This window comes from Anticarsia gemmatalis, chromosome 19 (genome assembly GCF_050436995.1).
Source record: "Anticarsia gemmatalis isolate Benzon Research Colony breed Stoneville strain chromosome 19, ilAntGemm2 primary, whole genome shotgun sequence".
NCBI lineage: Eukaryota > Metazoa > Arthropoda > Insecta > Lepidoptera > Erebidae > Anticarsia > Anticarsia gemmatalis.
In genome coordinates this window covers 6,208,757-6,227,768 of record NC_134763.1, presented here as the reverse complement: position 1 = coordinate 6,227,768, position 19,012 = coordinate 6,208,757, and the positions used below count along the sequence as shown (strand labels likewise).

The 19,012-nt window shown below is 35.6% G+C and overlaps 3 protein-coding genes across 5 annotated transcripts; 2 read left to right on the top strand and 1 right to left on the bottom strand.

Annotated features, from left to right (window-relative positions):
• Positions 1 to 18: 18 nt before the first annotated feature.
• On the top strand, positions 19 to 11,054 carry Gnpnat (glucosamine 6-phosphate N-acetyltransferase). Of its 2 annotated transcripts, XM_076126932.1 has the most exons (7): positions 19 to 334; positions 655 to 874; positions 2,475 to 2,602; positions 2,937 to 2,998; positions 3,652 to 3,792; positions 4,030 to 4,086; positions 10,830 to 11,054. In XM_076126932.1, the coding sequence occupies exons 1-6, from the start codon at positions 308 to 310 to the stop codon at positions 4,046 to 4,048; spliced, it is 597 nt and encodes a 198-aa protein (XP_075983047.1). In that variant the 5' UTR covers positions 19 to 307; the 3' UTR covers positions 4,049 to 4,086; positions 10,830 to 11,054. The 2 variants fall into 2 exon arrangements, with proteins under 2 accessions (XP_075983047.1, XP_075983045.1); XM_076126930.1 differs by lacking the exon at positions 10,830 to 11,054 and having other exon boundaries at positions 4,030 to 6,482.
• Positions 7,056 to 17,175, bottom strand: yata (N-terminal kinase-like protein yata). 2 transcript variants are annotated; one of them, XM_076126928.1, is made up of 14 exons: positions 16,584 to 17,175; positions 16,206 to 16,435; positions 15,645 to 15,821; positions 15,087 to 15,315; positions 13,859 to 14,002; positions 13,115 to 13,296; positions 12,532 to 12,760; positions 12,315 to 12,402; positions 11,660 to 11,821; positions 11,191 to 11,331; positions 10,496 to 10,617; positions 10,071 to 10,275; positions 9,871 to 9,994; positions 9,597 to 9,734 (listed from the first exon to the last, which is right to left on the bottom strand). In XM_076126928.1, exons 1-13 carry the CDS (start codon positions 16,959 to 16,961, stop codon positions 9,903 to 9,905), a joined length of 2,379 nt encoding a protein of 792 aa, XP_075983043.1. In that variant the 5' UTR covers positions 16,962 to 17,175; the 3' UTR covers positions 9,597 to 9,734; positions 9,871 to 9,902. The 2 variants fall into 2 exon arrangements, with proteins under 2 accessions (XP_075983042.1, XP_075983043.1); XM_076126927.1 differs by lacking the exon at positions 9,871 to 9,994 and having other exon boundaries at positions 7,056 to 9,734.
• Positions 17,176 to 17,467: 292 nt separating this feature from the next.
• Positions 17,468 to 19,008, top strand: mRpL11 (mitochondrial ribosomal protein L11). The gene is made up of 4 exons (XM_076126706.1): positions 17,468 to 17,768; positions 17,849 to 18,038; positions 18,363 to 18,529; positions 18,839 to 19,008. Exons 1-4 carry the CDS (start codon positions 17,634 to 17,636, stop codon positions 18,935 to 18,937), a joined length of 591 nt encoding a protein of 196 aa, XP_075982821.1. The 5' UTR covers positions 17,468 to 17,633; the 3' UTR covers positions 18,938 to 19,008.
• Positions 19,009 to 19,012: the final 4 nt, after the last annotated feature.

The following is a 19,012-nucleotide window of genomic DNA, read 5'->3' as shown; positions in this document are numbered from 1 at the left end:
AGCGACGTGCGTGACGTTGACAGATGACAAAAGCAAAGTTGGCTGTTGTCCGGCAACTTGCGGTGTTACGATATTACTTTCACTTCGAAAATTCCTCAGATTTTTCAGGGACGACGTTGTTCTCGTGGCGTTATAGTTACGCGTAGTGTGTATTCTAATATCAGAGAAAAAAGAGGAGATCGTTGCGGTTGCCCTAGTGTTAAAATAGTATTTTTTGAGTGAATAGTGACATTATTTTAGATAATGGTTTTATTAATATTGAATTGAAGTTTAAAACAAACTAGAGTACCATAAAAGCGATATTAAAATGGGAATGGAAAAACATAATAGTGTGGTAAGCTTATTCCATATATTTATAGATTTATATTCAAATAAAACCTGTAGGATTTTATTGTGAATAAAAATAACATTCTTAATATAATTTTAAATAATAGGAGCGGTCTAGTTTTGCAAATAAAATAAATACTTTATACTTCTTTAATGCAAATATAAGATAATTGTAATATAAAACAATTGTTATAAAATTAATTAATTCTTTATAATTCAGTGGCTATTTAGAGATCATAAATAATAAGGTTCTGCCATAGTGGTTCTTCATTTTATTTAACACAGTTAGGTGAAAGCGAAACCTAAAGAATTACTAATAAATTTTAGGAGGGTAAGCCAACAGAGTATCTCTATCCTCCTGAGATACTCAAGCGACTGGACTTCAACAAGAGCCCAGCTCAGTTCAAGCCTAAGATCTCTGCGGCCAGTCCTGGTGAAGACTGGATGGTGGTGAGGCCTCTGCAGCGGTCTGACTATGACAAGGGCTTCTTGCAACTCCTGGGCCAGTTGACCAGTGTTGGCAATGTCACTAGGAAGCAGTTTGATGGTAATATTTTGTATCTACTATTATAAAGAGAGAATAATTATAAATTTTGTTCTATATATTAGTACCTACATTGGCTTTTCCATCTGAGACTTACAAGAAACAGTGCAGTTACTTTCATAATTTCTGTACTATTACAAGTGTTAATCTCTCATTCATTGTTTCACTCAAATCACTTTTACCATGCATTCCTAACTTGTTTTCACATTTAAATAATACTGATCATTTTCAAGGATTATAACGAAATAACATTGCTCCAGTTTACAAATAATTCGTAATATTGCATAGACGTAATTAGCGGCCAATGCAAAAAATCACGCAACCTTTACTTTTACGTTCAAAGTTGTTACCTAAACACGTTTGAGTTCGCAATACGTCTTAAATGCCATGAGTGATTAGCACTTTATAGGTGGCACCGGTGCTTACGGCTGTGTAGACAAACTATGTAACATTTACATGCTGGATCTGGCATGGCTGGTGACAATGTTAGTTGATAATGCTTATTGTTTGACGGCGTCTCACAACATTCTTTTTATCCCATAATGAGCTTTTCGTATATAAGGATATAAGCACCTACATAATTTAAACCGCAATAAACACTAATATCGGGTTTTGTACAACGCGCATCAGGAAATGAAGCGTCGAAAAAGTTTAACTTCGTTACCACAAATATTCATCAACAGCGGCGATGCGTCCTTTTTAAGTACTGCGGCATTCGTGTTTCGATAAAATATTCAGTTTCACCCCTGATTCTCTCCCCCAATCAAACAGAAAAAAAAAATTTAATCCTGGATCTGTCGGAGTTTGTTAAGTCCCCTCAAAGAGTGCGACAATTTGATTGTGCAATCTATTAATCAGCAGTAGCAATTAATCAGCACATTATTTCAGTTTTGCCATCCATGCTTTATCTTTACTTCCTATACCTATATTAACTGAACAAAACCGTTATCACGATTTACGTAATTTTAAACTAAAATAACAACCGAAAGTTATATTCTCAGAATTTGGATGTCCAGAGTAAAAACAAGTTGTTGGAATGCGTAACTTATTGGCATTTATAGTACGCGACCTTGGCGAAACCGGTGCAATGATAATGACCTTTCTACAAGCCTTGTTGAGTTCCTGCTCCGTATTTACGTGGTTTGCCAATTTTTTACTAAGGCGACCATTGTACGGTTCTATTAGGTCTATATTCCCGTGAAGAGTGTTATGGAATGACCACTAGCGTGTGGTTTACGGAGGTTTGAACAGGTGTAATTATAGATGTTTTGTCTATACGACACGAGTACGATCAACACAAGCCATTGTTAATAATGGAGACTGATCGACTGATACACTGACTGCTGATCGGTACTTCGAAAAATAACTTCAATGAGCCCCTACCGCATATCAAACATATTTCATACTTTTGTTATCGATTATGTTGTGATTCGGCTGGCCAATCTTTATGTCACTAAAAAAGGGACTTCAGCTTAGCAGCTTCAATGGGACTTAACTTACTATTCGGTCAAGCGTCTCCTACCAAGCGATGTTTTCATAAATATTTTAAGAACTAAATAAAGTATCAACTGTGTCATGTTGAATAGATAATGAAATATTTCAGAGAGATTCACAAAGATGAAGCAGTCCGGTGGGTACTATGTGACGGTGATCGAAGACACGCGCATATCGAAGTTGATCGGCGCCGCCACGCTCACCATCGAACAGAAATTTATACATAACTGCTCAGTGGTATGTTACTTCATATCATTATAAAAATAAATAGCATATAACTTTTAAACGACTAAACTAAACTGGATAATTTTATTCATATAACTGCCGGGACTAGGCAGTTATAATGGAATCAACGGGATAAGTGAACACCCGGATGAGATCGGACCGGTCCGCTGGTAATTTTAATACAAACTGGCCTGTAATAACCAGTTGTTTTGAAATAAAATGTTATGTGACATAATTCTTAAACAAGTTTTTTAAAGATGTCTGTATAGTTATAGTTAGACAGTTTTAAATAGACCTTTTTTACTGTGGTCGAATGCAGCAATGAAACTTTGTTTATATTTTTCAGCGCGGTCGTTTAGAAGATGTTGTCGTCAATGATACGTACAGAGGAAAACAATTGGGCAAATTGTAAGTATTCCTTTGTTTCTTAAAGAACAATATATCTTTGTAGTTTCAATATTGATTTGCATTTCGGTAGCATTCTGAAAGTCATTTCAAGGAAACTGCATAATTACTAACCCTCTTATTCATAAACACACTATAAACCTATTTTAGTTAAAAAACTACTAAAATATGTTTTCTTTTTTCATTTCGCTAAGGAATGAAAGATACAAAACTCTTTATAAGCCTTTCATAACTTCATATATTTTTATGAATAAGAGGGTAATATTATACGCAAATTGTATACACGATGTGTGTTCGTATTAATTAGTCATAGGCGATAAGCTCTTAGTTTAATTAACCTAATGAGTAAGGTTTTCCGATCGACGCAAATCATAAGTAATAATATTTTTTGTAGGGTTTATCTTTATTTCATCATTTATGCAAAGATAACAATACGATTGAGCGATTTAAATTGAAACAACCCTCCATATAGCTGCCAGTAGGAATCTTCTTAAATACGCCTATTCCTTAAAAAGGGTAGTAATGTATTTAATTGATTAATTTGTTAACCAAATACGTAATAAAACATAATATATGTGTGTCAAATATTTTTCCTAAAGAAAAAAAAATATCTTTACCGATCCTTTATAAATATTTGTTTTATTGTTTCTTTATAGGATTGTAGTGACGGTGTCTCTCCTCGCCCAAGAGTTAGGATGTTACAAGATGTCCCTGGACTGCAAGGATAAACTGATCAAGTTCTACGAGACCCTCGGCTACAAGCTCGAGCCTGGCAACTCTAACGCTATGAACATGAGGTATTCACAAAATATATTTATTACGTAGATTTATTAGCTATAATTATTTTCACGTTACCTCTAAAATCGTCATTTAAAAATGTTGGTTTGCTGTGTTTTTAATAATTACTTATTTAATTTTATCTGCCACATGATTAGACTTTTAATTTAAATAACAAAAAACCTATGAATATAAATGAGATAATGGATTGGTTTACCTTGACTTGACTTTGAACAGAATTAATCAATTTGTTACAGATTCGAGGAGCCATCTTGACAATTAGCCGCTGGGACGTCCGACCTGCGCTCTAAATTGTAAGTACGCAAGCAACTGAGCAGAGTTCACGGCATATCCATCGAGCACTCGCCTTCATCACTCCATGTTACCTCATCGGAACATCTTCGGACAGTACATATTTGCATTCTATGTGTGATTTTATTACGAAAATAGAATTAGTGGATTGCATCATCCGAAACCAGCAAGGTTGTGCATTATGCTGTCAAGCTAAATAAAATACCAAATTATTTTTTACTGTATCCTGTTAGTCTCCTTGATTCTATTACTTTAAACAAATGCACTGTTATCCACTCGCACTATGCTTAGTTTAATCACTTTATATGGATTTTGTTGTGATATCTGTTTGGTCGTTAGTGTGTTTACAGTTGCAGGGTCAATTTTTCTATCCATCAAAACTGGAGATCACTAATTCAGAGTAATGTGACTTCCTCGGTTGATGGGGTGTTCAATTGATTGGATGTCTTAGCACATAATAAGAAGTAGACATTATATTATTATTATCAAAGCGCGTATCCAAGATTTTTACTAATTAAAAACTTTAGGTATCAAAAACTTGTTGCTTATCTTGTTAACAATATTAATACACTAACGTCCTTTTATAATTGTGTTGCCAATTTATTAGTTACGCTAAAATATGCTTGAGCGCTTTGTAAAAAACCTAGTCAGCTTTGAGTACAGCTGGCTGGTTTGAATAGATAAATATGTTTATTTTTAGCTTTGAAAGTACTTAAATATGTATACAGGGTGTCCCAAAACTCAACGATAATCCGAGACCGGATGAAAGGCCAAGTCATACCAGTTCTGGGAAAAATAAAAAAAAAATCCATATCACTTAGTTCAGCAATAATAGACATTTTTCAAAAAAGTTAAAATTCCACACCCTTGGTCGCATTTTCAAGACCTGTGATCACCAATGTCACAATTTCGTTGTGTTTTTTTTAATTTCGTGATCTTCAATAAGTATGCTATTAATCGTTAAACAAATTTAGGCACAAAACATTGTTAATTTAATGAAAAAAAGGTAAGTTTTAGTGAGTCGTGGTTCTCAAAAATATCGTTAGTTAACTTTGACGCTTCATATTGAAAAAAAAATGTACTACACTACCCTTGGCAAGTTATTTCAAAAGTTGGCGCATATAATCAAGAATTCAAAATGGTGCAACACTTGCCACTTTTCTTTCCATTAAAAATGTAATTTTTATTTGAACGAAGAGTATCCTCACAGATGGATCGGACACAGTAGTTTAATTTTATGACCTCTTCGTTCCCCCGGTCTAAATCCAGTAGATATTTTTGACTGGGAATGCATAAAAGAAAAAGTCTATTCGAAATCAATACAAAATCTATCAGAACTTCGCCAGAAAATGGACACAGCGTCAGAAGAAATAAATGCAAGGAATTTTGCTTGACTGGTGAAAAAGTCTTTTGTAAGGCGTTGCAGAGCCTGTATTCGAGCCAGAGGAAAACAATTCGGAATTACTTTAGTTTAAGGAAAATAATTCAATAAGAACGATGGTTCGTTCATTTTTTTTTTTAATGATTATTATCTTTTACGTTTATTACATAAAATATTGGTTATGGACTGACTCAATTACCTCTTTGCTAAAAATAATTGCTTTCCTCTGGCACAAATACAGGCTCTGCAACGCCTTACAAAAGACCTTTTCACCAGTCAAGCAAAATTCCTTGCATTTATTTCTTCTGACGCTGTGTCCATTTTCTGGCGAAGTTCTGATAGATTTTGTATTGATTTCGAATAGACTTTTTCTTTAATGCATTCCCAGTCAAAAATATCTACTGGATTTAGACCGAGGGAACGAAGAGGTCATAAAATTTAACTACTGTGTCCGATCCATCTGCGTGGATACTCTTCGTTCAAATAAAAATTACATTTTTAATGGAAAGAAAAGTGGCAAGTGTTGCACTATTTTGAATTCTTGATTAAATGCGCCAACTTTTGAAATAACTTGCCAAGGGTAGTGTAGTACATTTTTTTTTCAATATGAAGCGTCAAAGTTAACTAACGATATTTTTGAGAACCACGACTCACTAAAACTTACCTTTTTTTCATTAAATTAACAATGTTTTGTGCCTTAATTTGTTTTACGATTAATAGCATACTTATTGAAGATCACGAAATTAAAAAAAAACACAACGAAATTGTGACATTGGTGATCACAGGACTTGAAAATGCGACCAAGGGTGTGGAATTTTAACTTTTTTGAAAAATGTCTATTATTGCTGAACCAAGTGATATGGAATTTTTTTTTTATTTTTCCCAGAACTGGTATGACTTGGCCTTTCATCCGGTCTCGGATTATCGTTGAGTTTTGGGACACCCTGTATAATAAGGTTTATATTTTTGTAACTAACATTATGTTAAAGATTGCATCATTAAACCACTGTCGCTTTATGTTTTGGTTTTATTTTAATGAGTTATTTGGAGGGTTCCTTTTGCCTCGTATTATCCTGTAGTAAGGACAATCGGGTAAGTACTGAGCTACTATCGTCTTGGTATCAAATCTTTCTTAGTGTATAATGACAACAAGACTACAAATGTGTTAATTTTTAGTTCTAGGAGTAAGGGTACAAGTTATAAATCTAGTAGATAGAATAGCAATTATCAATTATCATTATCAATGAGTGTTAGTCATGCTTAATAGTTGTCTTATCATTCGATTGTATCGCTGAGTGGGTATTTATATTTCTGTTAAAATATGATTTGATTGAATTGATAACTGCCGTATCAGTGATCGTATTCAGATAATATGCTAACGTTGTTCGTCGGTAGAGTCCCTTTTGAATGTTCGCGTTAATTGATATGAATTAAAATAAAATACTAGATTTCTCATACATTGTTGATGTGTAGAAATATTATTATTTACAGTTATTTACATGATGTATTCCATGAGCAGAAGTCAGATTTATTTTAACAAATAGGGTAGGGAGTGGTCTTATTTAATAGCTGTTAAAGAAAATTCATAAATATATAATGTCATATATATTTTTCAATTCAGGCTGTTACAAGCTTTGATATCCCACACAATATCTAACATTCAATATACTTTTCACTTTCTATTCATCGTTCATGCCACGAAATCATAATTGGACTATTTCTTATGACTGGCTAATAATTTTGATAAAGATAGAATGAAAATAATCGCCACTGAACGACGATAGCGCCTTTCAAGTCCAGGTAATCATTCTGATTCTTGAGAGATGCTTTTCGAGAAAAAGCCTTAATCTTTTTATTTATTTCAGTGTGCATCAGTAAGAGTAATTCGGTACAATAAGAATTATTATTTAAATTAATTCCAATGTGAAGACTACGACGAAACTATGAACTAGTTTATTTAAAAATATTTAAAATGTGTATGTTTCGGGAAGCTTTCGTAGGAGATAATTTTAATTGGAGAATGCGTAGTAAGGAATGTTCTAAACGACAATGTAGAAACATGACTGTATTACTGACAAAATACATATAATAAAATGTATAAGAAATTAATAATATAAAGGAGCAGTAAAATCATAGACTGTCTCAGTCTGGTAGTTAATACTATATACATAATAATTATACTATATAATTAATTAATAATACATATAAAATAGCTTTTCCTATCCACAGTAGCGGCGTTTGATAAACCGTATACTTGAAATTGTGTTAAGGCAGAGTATTTATATGTAGGGAATGTATTATGTAAAAGTGAATTTATAATGAGATCAATTCCGCATTATGTAGTCTCGATAAATTCAAAGCCAGAAAAGTTTATTTAAATAACAATATTTTATTAATTGTAGACGAAGATTGTTAGAGAAGGAGCAGATTGATTGCCTTTTATAATAAATATTAATCTAGACATTTCTTTATACCTGTCTTTCCTTAGCCGTACATTTCAAATAGTTCAATAGACGTAAGCGGCATTGTATTCAAACATGCTCTTCATTCGGGGAGATCAACTACAGGTTGATAAGTCTGTCGTAAGTATATATCGACACTCGACTACGCTATGGTCTCAACAATTTCAAGTACCGGTCTACAACCGATAAACACACGTACAGTCACATACAAGCACTTACAACAAAATTGACACCCTCATTTGCCGATTGCACAAAGTCCCATAGTCATCAGGAAAAAGCGTTTTCTATAATCTGTACATTTATTTTGAATATACGCATAGTTACAAGCTAGAGGAGAACATGGCAATCGATTTTTGTAGCACCAAACTGATTAAGTGTATCGGGAAACTTGTTGTTTCAAAACACGATAGATAGAAACCTATCTTTCTTTTACTGTTATTTAAACTCTAACAGACATTTGTTAAAAACTTTCTATACATCTTGATTGTGTCGTCTCTTTATCAAAGACAGATGTCACATTAGTAAAGTATCCCCATTCTCAGAATCAATTTCGCACTACCAGTTACTGTATTAACTCTTTACAGTGAAGTCGACGAGAGAGCGATTACAAAATATTCAATATTCAGCTGTCGACTTATTCACATCACTAGACTAGAGGCTTACAAATTTTAATCACATATATCGATACAATTCAAAAATCACCGTATCAGGTCAAAAATCATCGTTTAGCCTCATGATGTCACCCTAAGAACAATTTGAAAATATCATATTTATGCCTTAGTGGCGTCTAGTCTCACTTGAGCGCTCTATTTGGTGCATTACAATTTACAATACTTGTTCCCTAATGTCATCGCCAAACAGGACACTGATTATGTCGACGTTCTAGAGCTGCAGTCGATGGAATGATAGTTTAAGTGTTCGTTATAAGGCTGTGCCCACCTAGCGATCTACGGGCGATTCATAAAACTGTACTCCAATTCAATGCGTTTAAAACACGCAATTAGCAAATGTGTAGTGAAATATTCATAATATCGTTACGCAAAGTATTCAAAGCCGAACATCGCGGGGTATCGACAATATATTATAACTGTATCAACTATAAAAATACACATAGGTTTTACTATAATTAGGATGATGAGGCTGATTATTTCATATCAATGTCCTTTTGGTCATCGTAAAAACACGCGGCAACATATCGATCAGTGCCAAATGTACCGCAATCATCGAAAATCGTAATTTATCTGAAATCTGTAAAGCCTATTTCTATTATAGCTTTCAATATAATATATAATTATCTGTTAGATATGTGAATAATACATTCAATACGAATCTAAGTAAATTTTAACTATATCATATAAATAATAAATAACAAAACTTAATCTAAACCCAAATGCATTTTGAAGAAATTTATTATCAAGAAAATAAGATCTACAAGGTCGATGACCTTTTCAGAAAGAGCTCCCTCGTATATTTTCACCATCATCTCTCGCGGTGTACAAATCAAATTCATTTTCAAATTGGACATTTATTACACTCACTATTCGTAAGAGCCGATATATTTAATACACTATTCGTTACTGTCACTTCATAGCCGAGTAAGTGTGATGTGATACGTTTGAGTTACCGTATCAGCGGTAGCGGGGCGCGGGGGGCGACTAGAAGGGTGGCGGGGGGGCGGCGACCTTGGTGCCAAGCTTCATGGGTCCCTGACCCCGCGCGCTGCGCCGCGCCTCCATCTCTCGTTGCCTCTGCAACTTGCGCTCTTCGCGCTTGCGCCGCATTTCATCCATTTTTGAAGCATTATTTTCTGTAAAAGATATATTTTTAGTATCTGTCGTTTCTTAGCACTAAAAGCTGTATCCATAGCGCTCACTACGATAAATGAAAGTATAATACTGCGAAACGCGAACGTCCCGACATGATTCATTAGTGACTGCACCTACCGGACGACAACGGTCCTGTCGAGGAATCTTCCTTATTTATTGTCCACGATCAACCCATTATCATCCCAACGGGCGCGCGCGCGAATCCTCTCAGAGTGAGAGGTGTAATTTTCCATCATTGCATCTTAAAGGAAAAGGGTGGATATTGGATACAGTCCCTTTACTTTAACATATAGTACGAAGTAGGGTACCGTACGTACCGTCAGCGTTTTCCTCGATGGGTTCGAACTCGCCGTCCTCCCAGCCGCCGAGCGAGTCGTTGCTGTTCTGGTGTGCGGCGGGGCGGTGCTCCAGGCGACCGCCGCGGACGTATGTAGCGTTGGCGTTGTTGATGGTCAATGCAGGGTCTGTCCATGCAGAGTTATTCCATGTTTCTGATGGACTCGCCAGTTCTGCTTCGGCGCTCTATAAGAAATTATAGTACATTTTGAATGTTTTGTCAAAAAATATTTTTTTTCGTACACCCAATCGTGCGAGAAACCTTCTTCTTATATATTTATCTTTCTCTTCATACTTTTTAGTGCACATAAGACCCGTTATGCATCTAAGTAATACGCATACAAGTCACAATATTAAAAAAAAAAGAATTTGATCGATATAAAAATGTACAGCTATGTAGTCGTACCGGTTGTTCCTGCAGCGTGCCCCACTCCTCGTTGTCCCAGTCGTCCTCGCACAGCGCGGCCAGCGCCGGCGTGGCGTGAGCGCTGCCGCTGCTCGGCGGAGACTTGACGCTCGCGCCCGTGCCTGAACAACGTGCACATTGCATTTTATATGTACTTCAATATTATATATATTATATCATGCGAGGTATAGGGGAGAAAAGTACCTATAGTAAATTTCAGGAATGTTCTAGTATTATGTTATGTATAAATCGAAAAATCTTTTCCAAATAAAACCCTTCCCCTTAAAATATGTTACTTGTGAACTTTTAAACTCATCAAATGGTTTGGTTTCAGGTCGTCACCTCAGAGCTGTGAAACCCTAGAGGAAATGTCAAAAACAAAGTAAATAGTTTCAATTCCTATAGTATTAATTATTCCGTATAATCTATAGTTACTAACGCTGTGATTTGTTAATAAAACTATCATTAAATAATATCTCTACCATTAAAATTAATAAGAATTAGACTCAGTCTATTTATTACCTATTTAAGACCACATAATAAAACAATGACAATTTTGTGTTGTTGTTTAAGATATGCCTCTACCTTTTACTCGTTATTCTTATATTTATCCAGAAGCTAAATTTAGTATAATCTAGCGGAAAAAAAGAACATTTTCTCCCAAAGTAAATTATCAGTAAAATGTGTCAATTTACCTGCACTGGAGTCGATCTCTCCCCAAGCAGCCATGTCCCAGTGGTCGGGATCGTAGTCTGATGCCGACTCGCTGTGCTCTAGTGACGTCATCGACGTCACTGATGACGTCGTCGTTGACATACTGCTTGATGATGGTTGCTCTGTATTCAGATAACATTAAATAATAATCTTAGAACAGTCATTTCTTTGGTGTTCCCCGCGGGTACTTCCGAAAGTGGTTCTACAAATAAGTTTATAGATTTCACATAGGTATTTAATTTATTTCCAAATCCAATGCCTTAAAATAAACTCTAAAAATAGTTCGTCTCAGTTCAAAAGTTTATCTAATATTTTTTATCAACATAGGCTACATTTTTCTCGAAAAATAAATAGGACTGGACAAGAAAATTTAAGGCCTTAACTTAAAATTAAAAAGCTGAGGCTATTACTATTATTGAAAATACATTCGTTAGTACAAGCTATATTTACCGAGTGATCCAGGCTTGGATAGCACAGACTTGGCGGAATGCGCAACACGTGCGGTGTCGGAGTGCGAGCGGTAGAACTTGGCGGTGACGGCCGTGACGGCCCAGCCCGCCCACGTGGCCGCCGCGTTGCTTAGCGACGAAGTTGCCGTGTGCACGTCCGCCTCTGTACACAACAAATATTATTTACTAAATACGTGACGCATTCTTTAAATTCTGCACGTAATTATGAGCGCATTCGCAGGCTTGATGATTACAAATCAGTATACAACAATAAGAAGGATAACATGGTTTAAATTTTCAATCCCCTAATACTGTTGCTTGTCGTATGGTTAGTGGTCAACCTAGTGTCAAAGTTGTTCAAGCCGCCCGAGAGGCCTTTGACGTGGCTTAACGACTGTATCTTAGTTAGACAACAACCGGGGCCGACTTTTTTCGTGCCCTCCGAAGCACGGAGACGCCCAGCTTAAATACCACTATGCGGTCACCCATCTATGGAATGACCGCGCCAAGAGTTGCTTAACCCACAGATCGTTTAGTTACCGGTGAGCGCAGCTGGCTATGGGCGCCTAAATACTGATTTTATTTGACTGAGAGTATTTGTAGAGATTTCAAAATGTTTTAAAAGTTTATTAGTACGTAAGAGTTTTCGCACTTACCCATTCCTTCTTTCAAACTAGGATCTTCTGATACCTTCTCCAATTTACCGAGGAATCCTTTTATAGTTCGGAACGCCGCGTCGCGGACCTATAAATATAAATAACTGAGATTTATTATTTTTTCCACCACCTACAGTATTTTAACCTGTTAAAGAAGAAGAAGAGTTGCATAGGAATATGTTATCTATCTGATAGTTAGCATAGAATATAATATGACCTGTTTCTCTGGATCATTGGTGAGGGGGCAGAGCGCGGGCAGCACGCGGTTGGCGACCTCGGCCAGCAGGAAGTACTGCTGCGTGGCGGCCAGCGCCAGCACGCCGGCCTGGCGCGCGGGCGGGAAGGCGTCGCGCGTGGCGCGCACGAACGCCGACACCAGCACCTTCTGCCGGATCTGCGGGTGTAGGTGCTGCGCGATCTTGCCCAGGCACACTGTCGTGTTCGTCCTTGAAACCGAGACCAAGTTATTGGTGGGCCCACGAAACATGTATATTGCAAGATAGCGTCAACCAAGTGATAGATTTTGTGCTGGTTCTGACATCAGCACCGTCCTCAAGTACGAAAATTTTAAATAGTTCTTGTACTACAGCCTACATCCTAAAATTACCACTTTTGTTCTTTATATCCAAAGCCATTTAGTGTGTTAAACGGTGGCAAGTAAAAAATATTTTGACGATTTCAAATACTTGTTAAAGTTTATGAAATAAAGTATATTAGACATTGACTTTGAAGGGAATCCCCTCCGCATAAACGCATACTAATTAACTAAAAGCATGATAGTATTTTTTTTATATTCTTACCTGATTCCACCCTGATCATCTTTAGCTTGCAGTCGAGCGAAGTGTCGCAGTACCTCCACATTTAAATTATTATAGTTGAGCTTTGAAGACAGGTGGACTATGGACTTGACCGTCTGCTCTCTGATCACGGGGTTTGTGTCAAGGAAACCGTGTACCACTTGCGGGAATATCTGGTCATTCACCTACAAATAATACACAATTAAACATGATTGTAAAAGACAATGACCTCAATAAGAACTTATAAAGTCAATAGGCTCAATTAATCGCATCTATTTTAATTCCTATTCCAGTGTTATTAAGAAATATACAAGCACATTGTAAGAAAGAAACGTCTTGCAATGTCTTTTGTTATCTTTCACTCAGATAACTGAACAGACATCGAATTACTACTCGAGTAACTGGAATGTTGTATACATCCGTGTTAGATACTGAGTACGCGTTGTTTATCAAACTTTGTACGAGCAAGCTTGATTTTTAACGACAAGGCGTATTCATGGTCTTCATTGTGTATTGATTCGAGTGATTCATAATTGAGTAGCTAACCATTGCAATGTTTTATATGACTTGTAAGCGTACTGGGTATCATTTCATAACAGGTTATTGGCTTTTCATTCTTTGGTATTTTCTCGTAATCAGTATTTTCGTCCCTAAGATAAGTCGCAAATAGTATAAAGAGTTGTTTAAATTCATGACTTCAATTTATCTCTGTGTAAAGATAGGTAGTTGAACAGTAGATAGACTCACAGTAGAATTCTGCAAGTGCATAATAAACTGATCAAGTTGCTGCAGCAGGCGCGACCTCGTCGTGCGGTCATTGGACGCGAACAGCTTCACAACGCACGGCACTATTTGCTTCTGATAGTCCGCGTCGTCTAACAGTTTACCCAGCTGAAAGCAGCAGTTTACAAATATTATACATTATTATATTAACATTTATTATATTTACAGCAATTTATAGTAACATTTTATAGTAGCATGTTCTAATCGAACATTCCTTCAGAGGTGTGTAAAATACTCAAGTTTTGTCATTTAGGATGTTAGTCTCATGTAAAAGAGGCTGAGTCTATTGCCATATACCAGGCCAGTAACCAAACTCCGGGCTACTATTGCGTAGTTTTCAAATATAAATAAGAAAAGATCTATGGTACATTCTTCGACCTGGGAAAAGAGCCCGAGAACTCCTGATCAGCAGCCGTACGCTTACCGCCGAAACCACAAACTCAGTCAAATATAATTATTATTCATACTAATTTTAGCATTGTAGTATTGCTTGATTTCGTCATGTTTCATTTGATTAAGTAAGATAAGGCTTTGATGATTCATAGTAAAGGAGGCTTTGGTTTGTTAAGATGTTATATGGTGACGAAACTATGCAATCTCTGTGGTGAAATAGGTTTGCGTAATAACAATCAATTGCTGTAAAATGCCACGACTATGTTAGTTTGGTAGGAGGTGATTTGAAGTAGATAAATACATTTATTTACCTATTCAAAGTCACCACCCCTCGTTGTGGAAGGAGGCCTTCGCCCAGCAGTGGGACATCAATGGGTTAAACTTATCTATACTAATATTATAAAGAGGAAATCTATTATTATAAAGGTAATGTTAAAATAATGACTTATTTTGAACGAAAATGCCCATATTATAACTATGTAAGTATTTCGTATGTGTGTCAAATATAAGTTTGATAGCAATAAAATGCAGGAAGTGTGATAATTTTTTATGGCAAATTTGCCAAACAACAAGAACAAGCAAACATTTTTGGCATTGATGAACTATCTACAACAGATGAAAGAGGTTCTTCCCCAATATTATTTTAATAGCTATATATCAGCCTAGCCATTCTTGCCATCCGAAACAGGGAGTCATAATACTCACCCCTCCACAGAACAATCTCGGCAAGCGTAGCTCAACCTTAGGGATATTATTTCTACAACTTCTAAAAGAAAAATGTATTAAAGAAGCCACATACCTTAAACATAGGAGCGAGCACAGCTGATCCAGCATCTCCATAATGGAAAGCGGTCAACAGCTGAGGTAAGATCTTATGAACACACACTGCTTCTGGAAAGTTGTCCAGGTAGGAGCTGAGGGTGGAGAAGAACTTGCCCTTCTCCACCTTGTCCTTGATTTGTATCTCTTCAAGGAATAGCATTGTGTCTATCAGATCGTTTTTGAAGAAACCACCTAGCTTTCGACACCTGGAAAATTTGCAGAGTTTAGATTCATGCTAATAAATAGTTTTGAAGCACTCATATTGTAAGCATTACAAGACATCCAGCCTAATTGGCTGGCATAAAGTTTCAATTCAAAACTTTAAATTATTCAACTTGTTGCAATCAAGCTTATACATTTAACATATACAGATATTGAAATGTAGAGCACTTGCTATATGATTCGATAAAGAATCATGAAAGAATGCAAACAAGGTTTTGTATCTCCATAATAGTAAGTATGATTTTTGGTCTAAATCAAGATAAGTGATAATTTAAAGCATGATTGCACATTTTTAATTTATAAATAACATTACCTTGTAATGATATCAGCAGGATTAGGTCTTGAAGCTGGGTTCGCACTGACTAGTTCACAGTACAATGTACATAGCTGCTTTGGTATATTGTCCACTGTTTTGAGTGCCGGCTGGTTCTTCAGTGGACCGTTGTATGCTTCCCATATCAGACAACCTAGACCCCACATGTCCGTTGAGCTGTTAGGAAGTCAATATGAAAAATTACAATGTGTAATACATTTGCATAGAGTTAAAAAATAATTTGATTAAGGAGTTGTTCTGTGGATGAATCAAGTAAATTTATTGACCAATTTTGGAAGGTTTTTCTATGAATACTAAGGCAGGCAGTAGATGGACACTCTACTTGGATCCTAAAATATGTTAACGCATACAAACATATAGTAATGCCTTGTTCTCATAATGGTAGGCAGAGACCAAAAAAAATGCCTGTTGCACAGAAGTTTCAAGGGATTGATAAAACCCTACAAATGTCTTTAGTTTGTATTCTACACATCCACACATCTTTCAATGCCTTTTTAAGAAACAACAATTACTCTGGTTAAAAGATGTTCCCTCACTCACCATTTTGTTACAGTTTTTAACTTAGTAGCATCTTTCTTCTCAGGAGGATCATATATTTCAAGTGCTGGTAATATTTTAATAGGAATAGGGTTTGATGTTTCCTGTCCCTGTGAGGAGAGGAACTCAAACCCTCCGAGTTTCCACTCTCCGGCTAATGTGACAAACACTGAGTACAGGCACACATTGTTATGTCTCATGTTGCCATCATTATTTAAAAATGATAATGCTCTCTGGAAAATAATGAGTCAATAAGTTTCTTTACTTTTATTTCATAATATTAAAACATTTTCAATTCAGACAGAACGTTTAGACAAAAATCAAACTACTGCTATCTAATTTTAACTGTGAATTAAAGAAGTCTTAAGAAAATAAACTTACAGTGATTTGAAATATGCCCCATGCCAAGAATAATTCCTTCTGTGGGCCTTCCAATTTCATGTCTTCTATGTGCGTGGCTAATGGCTCTACATACTCTGTAGCTACATATAAAAATTTCTCAGTTTCACAGCTATCTAAATAATGTAAAAGGCTAGGGTGTCTCATAGTCTTTAGTTTCTTTAGAGAGGCCTTAGCTATATCGAAAAGAGTCTCCGAATTTTTCTGGACATCGAATAAAAATATGGATACTTCATCTTGCGTGCCTCTCTTTTTGCCTTTATGTAGTGTCCAAACACTTCTATCTTCTAATCCAGGTACGGGATCTCCTACTTCGTAGGGAAAATCCTTCGTAGGATCCCGAGAGAAAAACGACCACATCACGTACAATTTAATAACTATTTACGGAATATATACACATTCTTTACGAGAAATCCACTTGTGGAGGTGTACTTTATCTATTTATATTTAGAAATACGTATGTAATATCATAGGTACTGTAATTACGTTTTAAAATTAAAAAGAAAAATATAAATTATTTTCTATTCACTGTTCACAAAGAGTAGTGACAATTTTGACAAGCGACAACACACGATTTACGTACTTGCACAGAATAAAAATTATCATAGACTTTATAGTTTTACAGAGTCCAACTTTTTACTTTTAGAAATTGTGAGATACCTACTATAATAATGCTATGTATTTTAAGAAAATATATCTGTTTTAAAACTTATGGGTTTCCGATACAAAGTACAAAAATCTAATTATGAAGGTATGGGTGGGCCGTTATGTGTACTACTTTTGGCTGTCCTGAGCTGAGACCGTCCTGGGCAGATCACATAATAAATGTGATCTGCTCAATATTATGACTTTGAGTTGAGCTGTCAAATGTCACTGAGATCTGACAGAAAACGGGTTGGTGTGAATGTGAACTGTGATGGTGTTTGCTTTTGAGAAACCTGAATAAAGTATTGTGTTAGGGATAACATTGTGTTTTGTTATAAACTCACATAATAGTTATTATTTCTACTGCAATAAATTCTACTTAACAACATGTCTAAGTCAGTTGCTAGGTTGAAATCAATGAAGAAGGTGGCAGACAAGATTGATCATTCATCTAAATTAAGAACTAATATTCCTGCTGGAATGGCTGCTGCTGGTCCTCCTTTGGGTCCTATGCTTGGTCAAGTAGGTTTTTATTATTATCCTTTCATATTTCTGAAGAAAAATAATGTTGTAATCATAACCTAAATTTTTATTTACTTCAGCGAAACATTAATATAGCAGCATTCTGCAAGGACTTCAACGAACGTACAGCTAATATAAAGCAAGGGACACCTTTGCCGACAAGAGTTAAAGTAAACTCGGACCGTTCTTACCAACTTGTCATTCATCAACCACCAGCTTCATATTTCTTGAAACAAGCAGCAGGAGTGAGTAGAGCTGCCATGGAACCTGGTGAGTTCTGAGTTTTTACTTTTAACCATATAACATTCTACTCAATCTTAAAGTATTGTATAGTACTTTCATGTTAACACTAGCTTATGCTCATCTGAAAAGATTTTCCATGCTAAAAAGTATCCAATGTGTTAATACAGGTATAAGGTATCATTTTACGAAATTTCATTAATATCCTTCCAGTCATTTTCTCATGAAAGAGTAACAAACATACATACATCCATCACAAACTTTCGCATTTTTAATATTACTAGAATACTTTAAGGAAATAGATGACTAAGAATATGTTGTCAAAGGTCTCAATCCTTTGTTTGTTTTTTTCAGTGAGAGAAACTTGTGGAAAGATAACACTGAAGCATCTGTATGAAATAGCTAAAATCAAGCAGCAAGATCCCCCACTAGAGTGGAGACCTTTGAAAGAGGTCTGTGTTATGTTGATAGCAACAGCAAGAAGTTGTGGCATAGAAATTGTTAAAGAATTAGACCCAAAGGTAAATATATTTCAAACTTATTTTATCCCACACTGTTTATTAATTACAAGCCACTATTACTTACTTTTGAAAATGGAACCTGACGAAAATTTGCAACTGTGAAAGTGGAAATCACAACTGTAGTGATGTTAAAAAAAAGCAACTGCTTCTTTACCAACTTATTCTCGATATAGTATTTCAAGTGTATTGACTACTGTTGGTCTTATACATATATATTTCATACTTAAATTTGCTTCCAAGCATCCAAACTGTTTTATAGTTGTTTATATCAATATTAAATTTGACTAAGTAGTAAATCAAATGTTCCAGGAATATGGTGAGTTTCTGGAAGAGAGGAAAAAGATAGTGGAGGAACAAAAGAAGATGTTACAAGAGAAGAGAGAAGCCAAAATGTTAAGAACCGCTTAGTCATAGAATATAGGTGTTATAATATTGTTAGTGAAATGTTAATAGTAACTAGTTGATACAACAACCAAAGGAATT

What these genes read in the sequence shown, in the direction of transcription:
- yata (XM_076126927.1), bottom strand. Translation starts at nt 16,961, where the DNA reads ATGTGGTCGTTTTTCTCTCGGGATCCTACGAAGGATTTTCCCTACGAA. An exon ending in TTAAAAACTGTAACAAAATG is followed by an intron (nt 15,822 to 16,205) that starts GTGAGTGAGGGA and finishes ACTTCCTAACAG; the next exon opens with CTCAACGGACATGTGGGGTC. An exon ending in AGAGATCGACTCCAGTGCAG is followed by an intron (nt 10,618 to 11,190) that starts GTAAATTGACAC and finishes CACGTTGTTCAG; the next exon opens with GCACGGGCGCGAGCGTCAAG.
- Gnpnat (XM_076126932.1), top strand. Translation starts at nt 308, where the DNA reads ATGGGAATGGAAAAACATAATAGTGTG. An exon ending in CACTAGGAAGCAGTTTGATG is followed by an intron (nt 875 to 2,474) that starts GTAATATTTTGT and finishes GAAATATTTCAG; the next exon opens with AGAGATTCACAAAGATGAAG. An exon ending in TTATACATAACTGCTCAGTG is followed by an intron (nt 2,603 to 2,936) that starts GTATGTTACTTC and finishes TATATTTTTCAG; the next exon opens with CGCGGTCGTTTAGAAGATGT.
- mRpL11 (XM_076126706.1), top strand. Translation starts at nt 17,634, where the DNA reads ATGTCTAAGTCAGTTGCTAGGTTGAAATCAATGAAGAAGGTGGCAGAC. An exon ending in TGGGTCCTATGCTTGGTCAA is followed by an intron (nt 17,769 to 17,848) that starts GTAGGTTTTTAT and finishes TATTTACTTCAG; the next exon opens with CGAAACATTAATATAGCAGC. An exon ending in TTAAAGAATTAGACCCAAAG is followed by an intron (nt 18,530 to 18,838) that starts GTAAATATATTT and finishes CAAATGTTCCAG; the next exon opens with GAATATGGTGAGTTTCTGGA.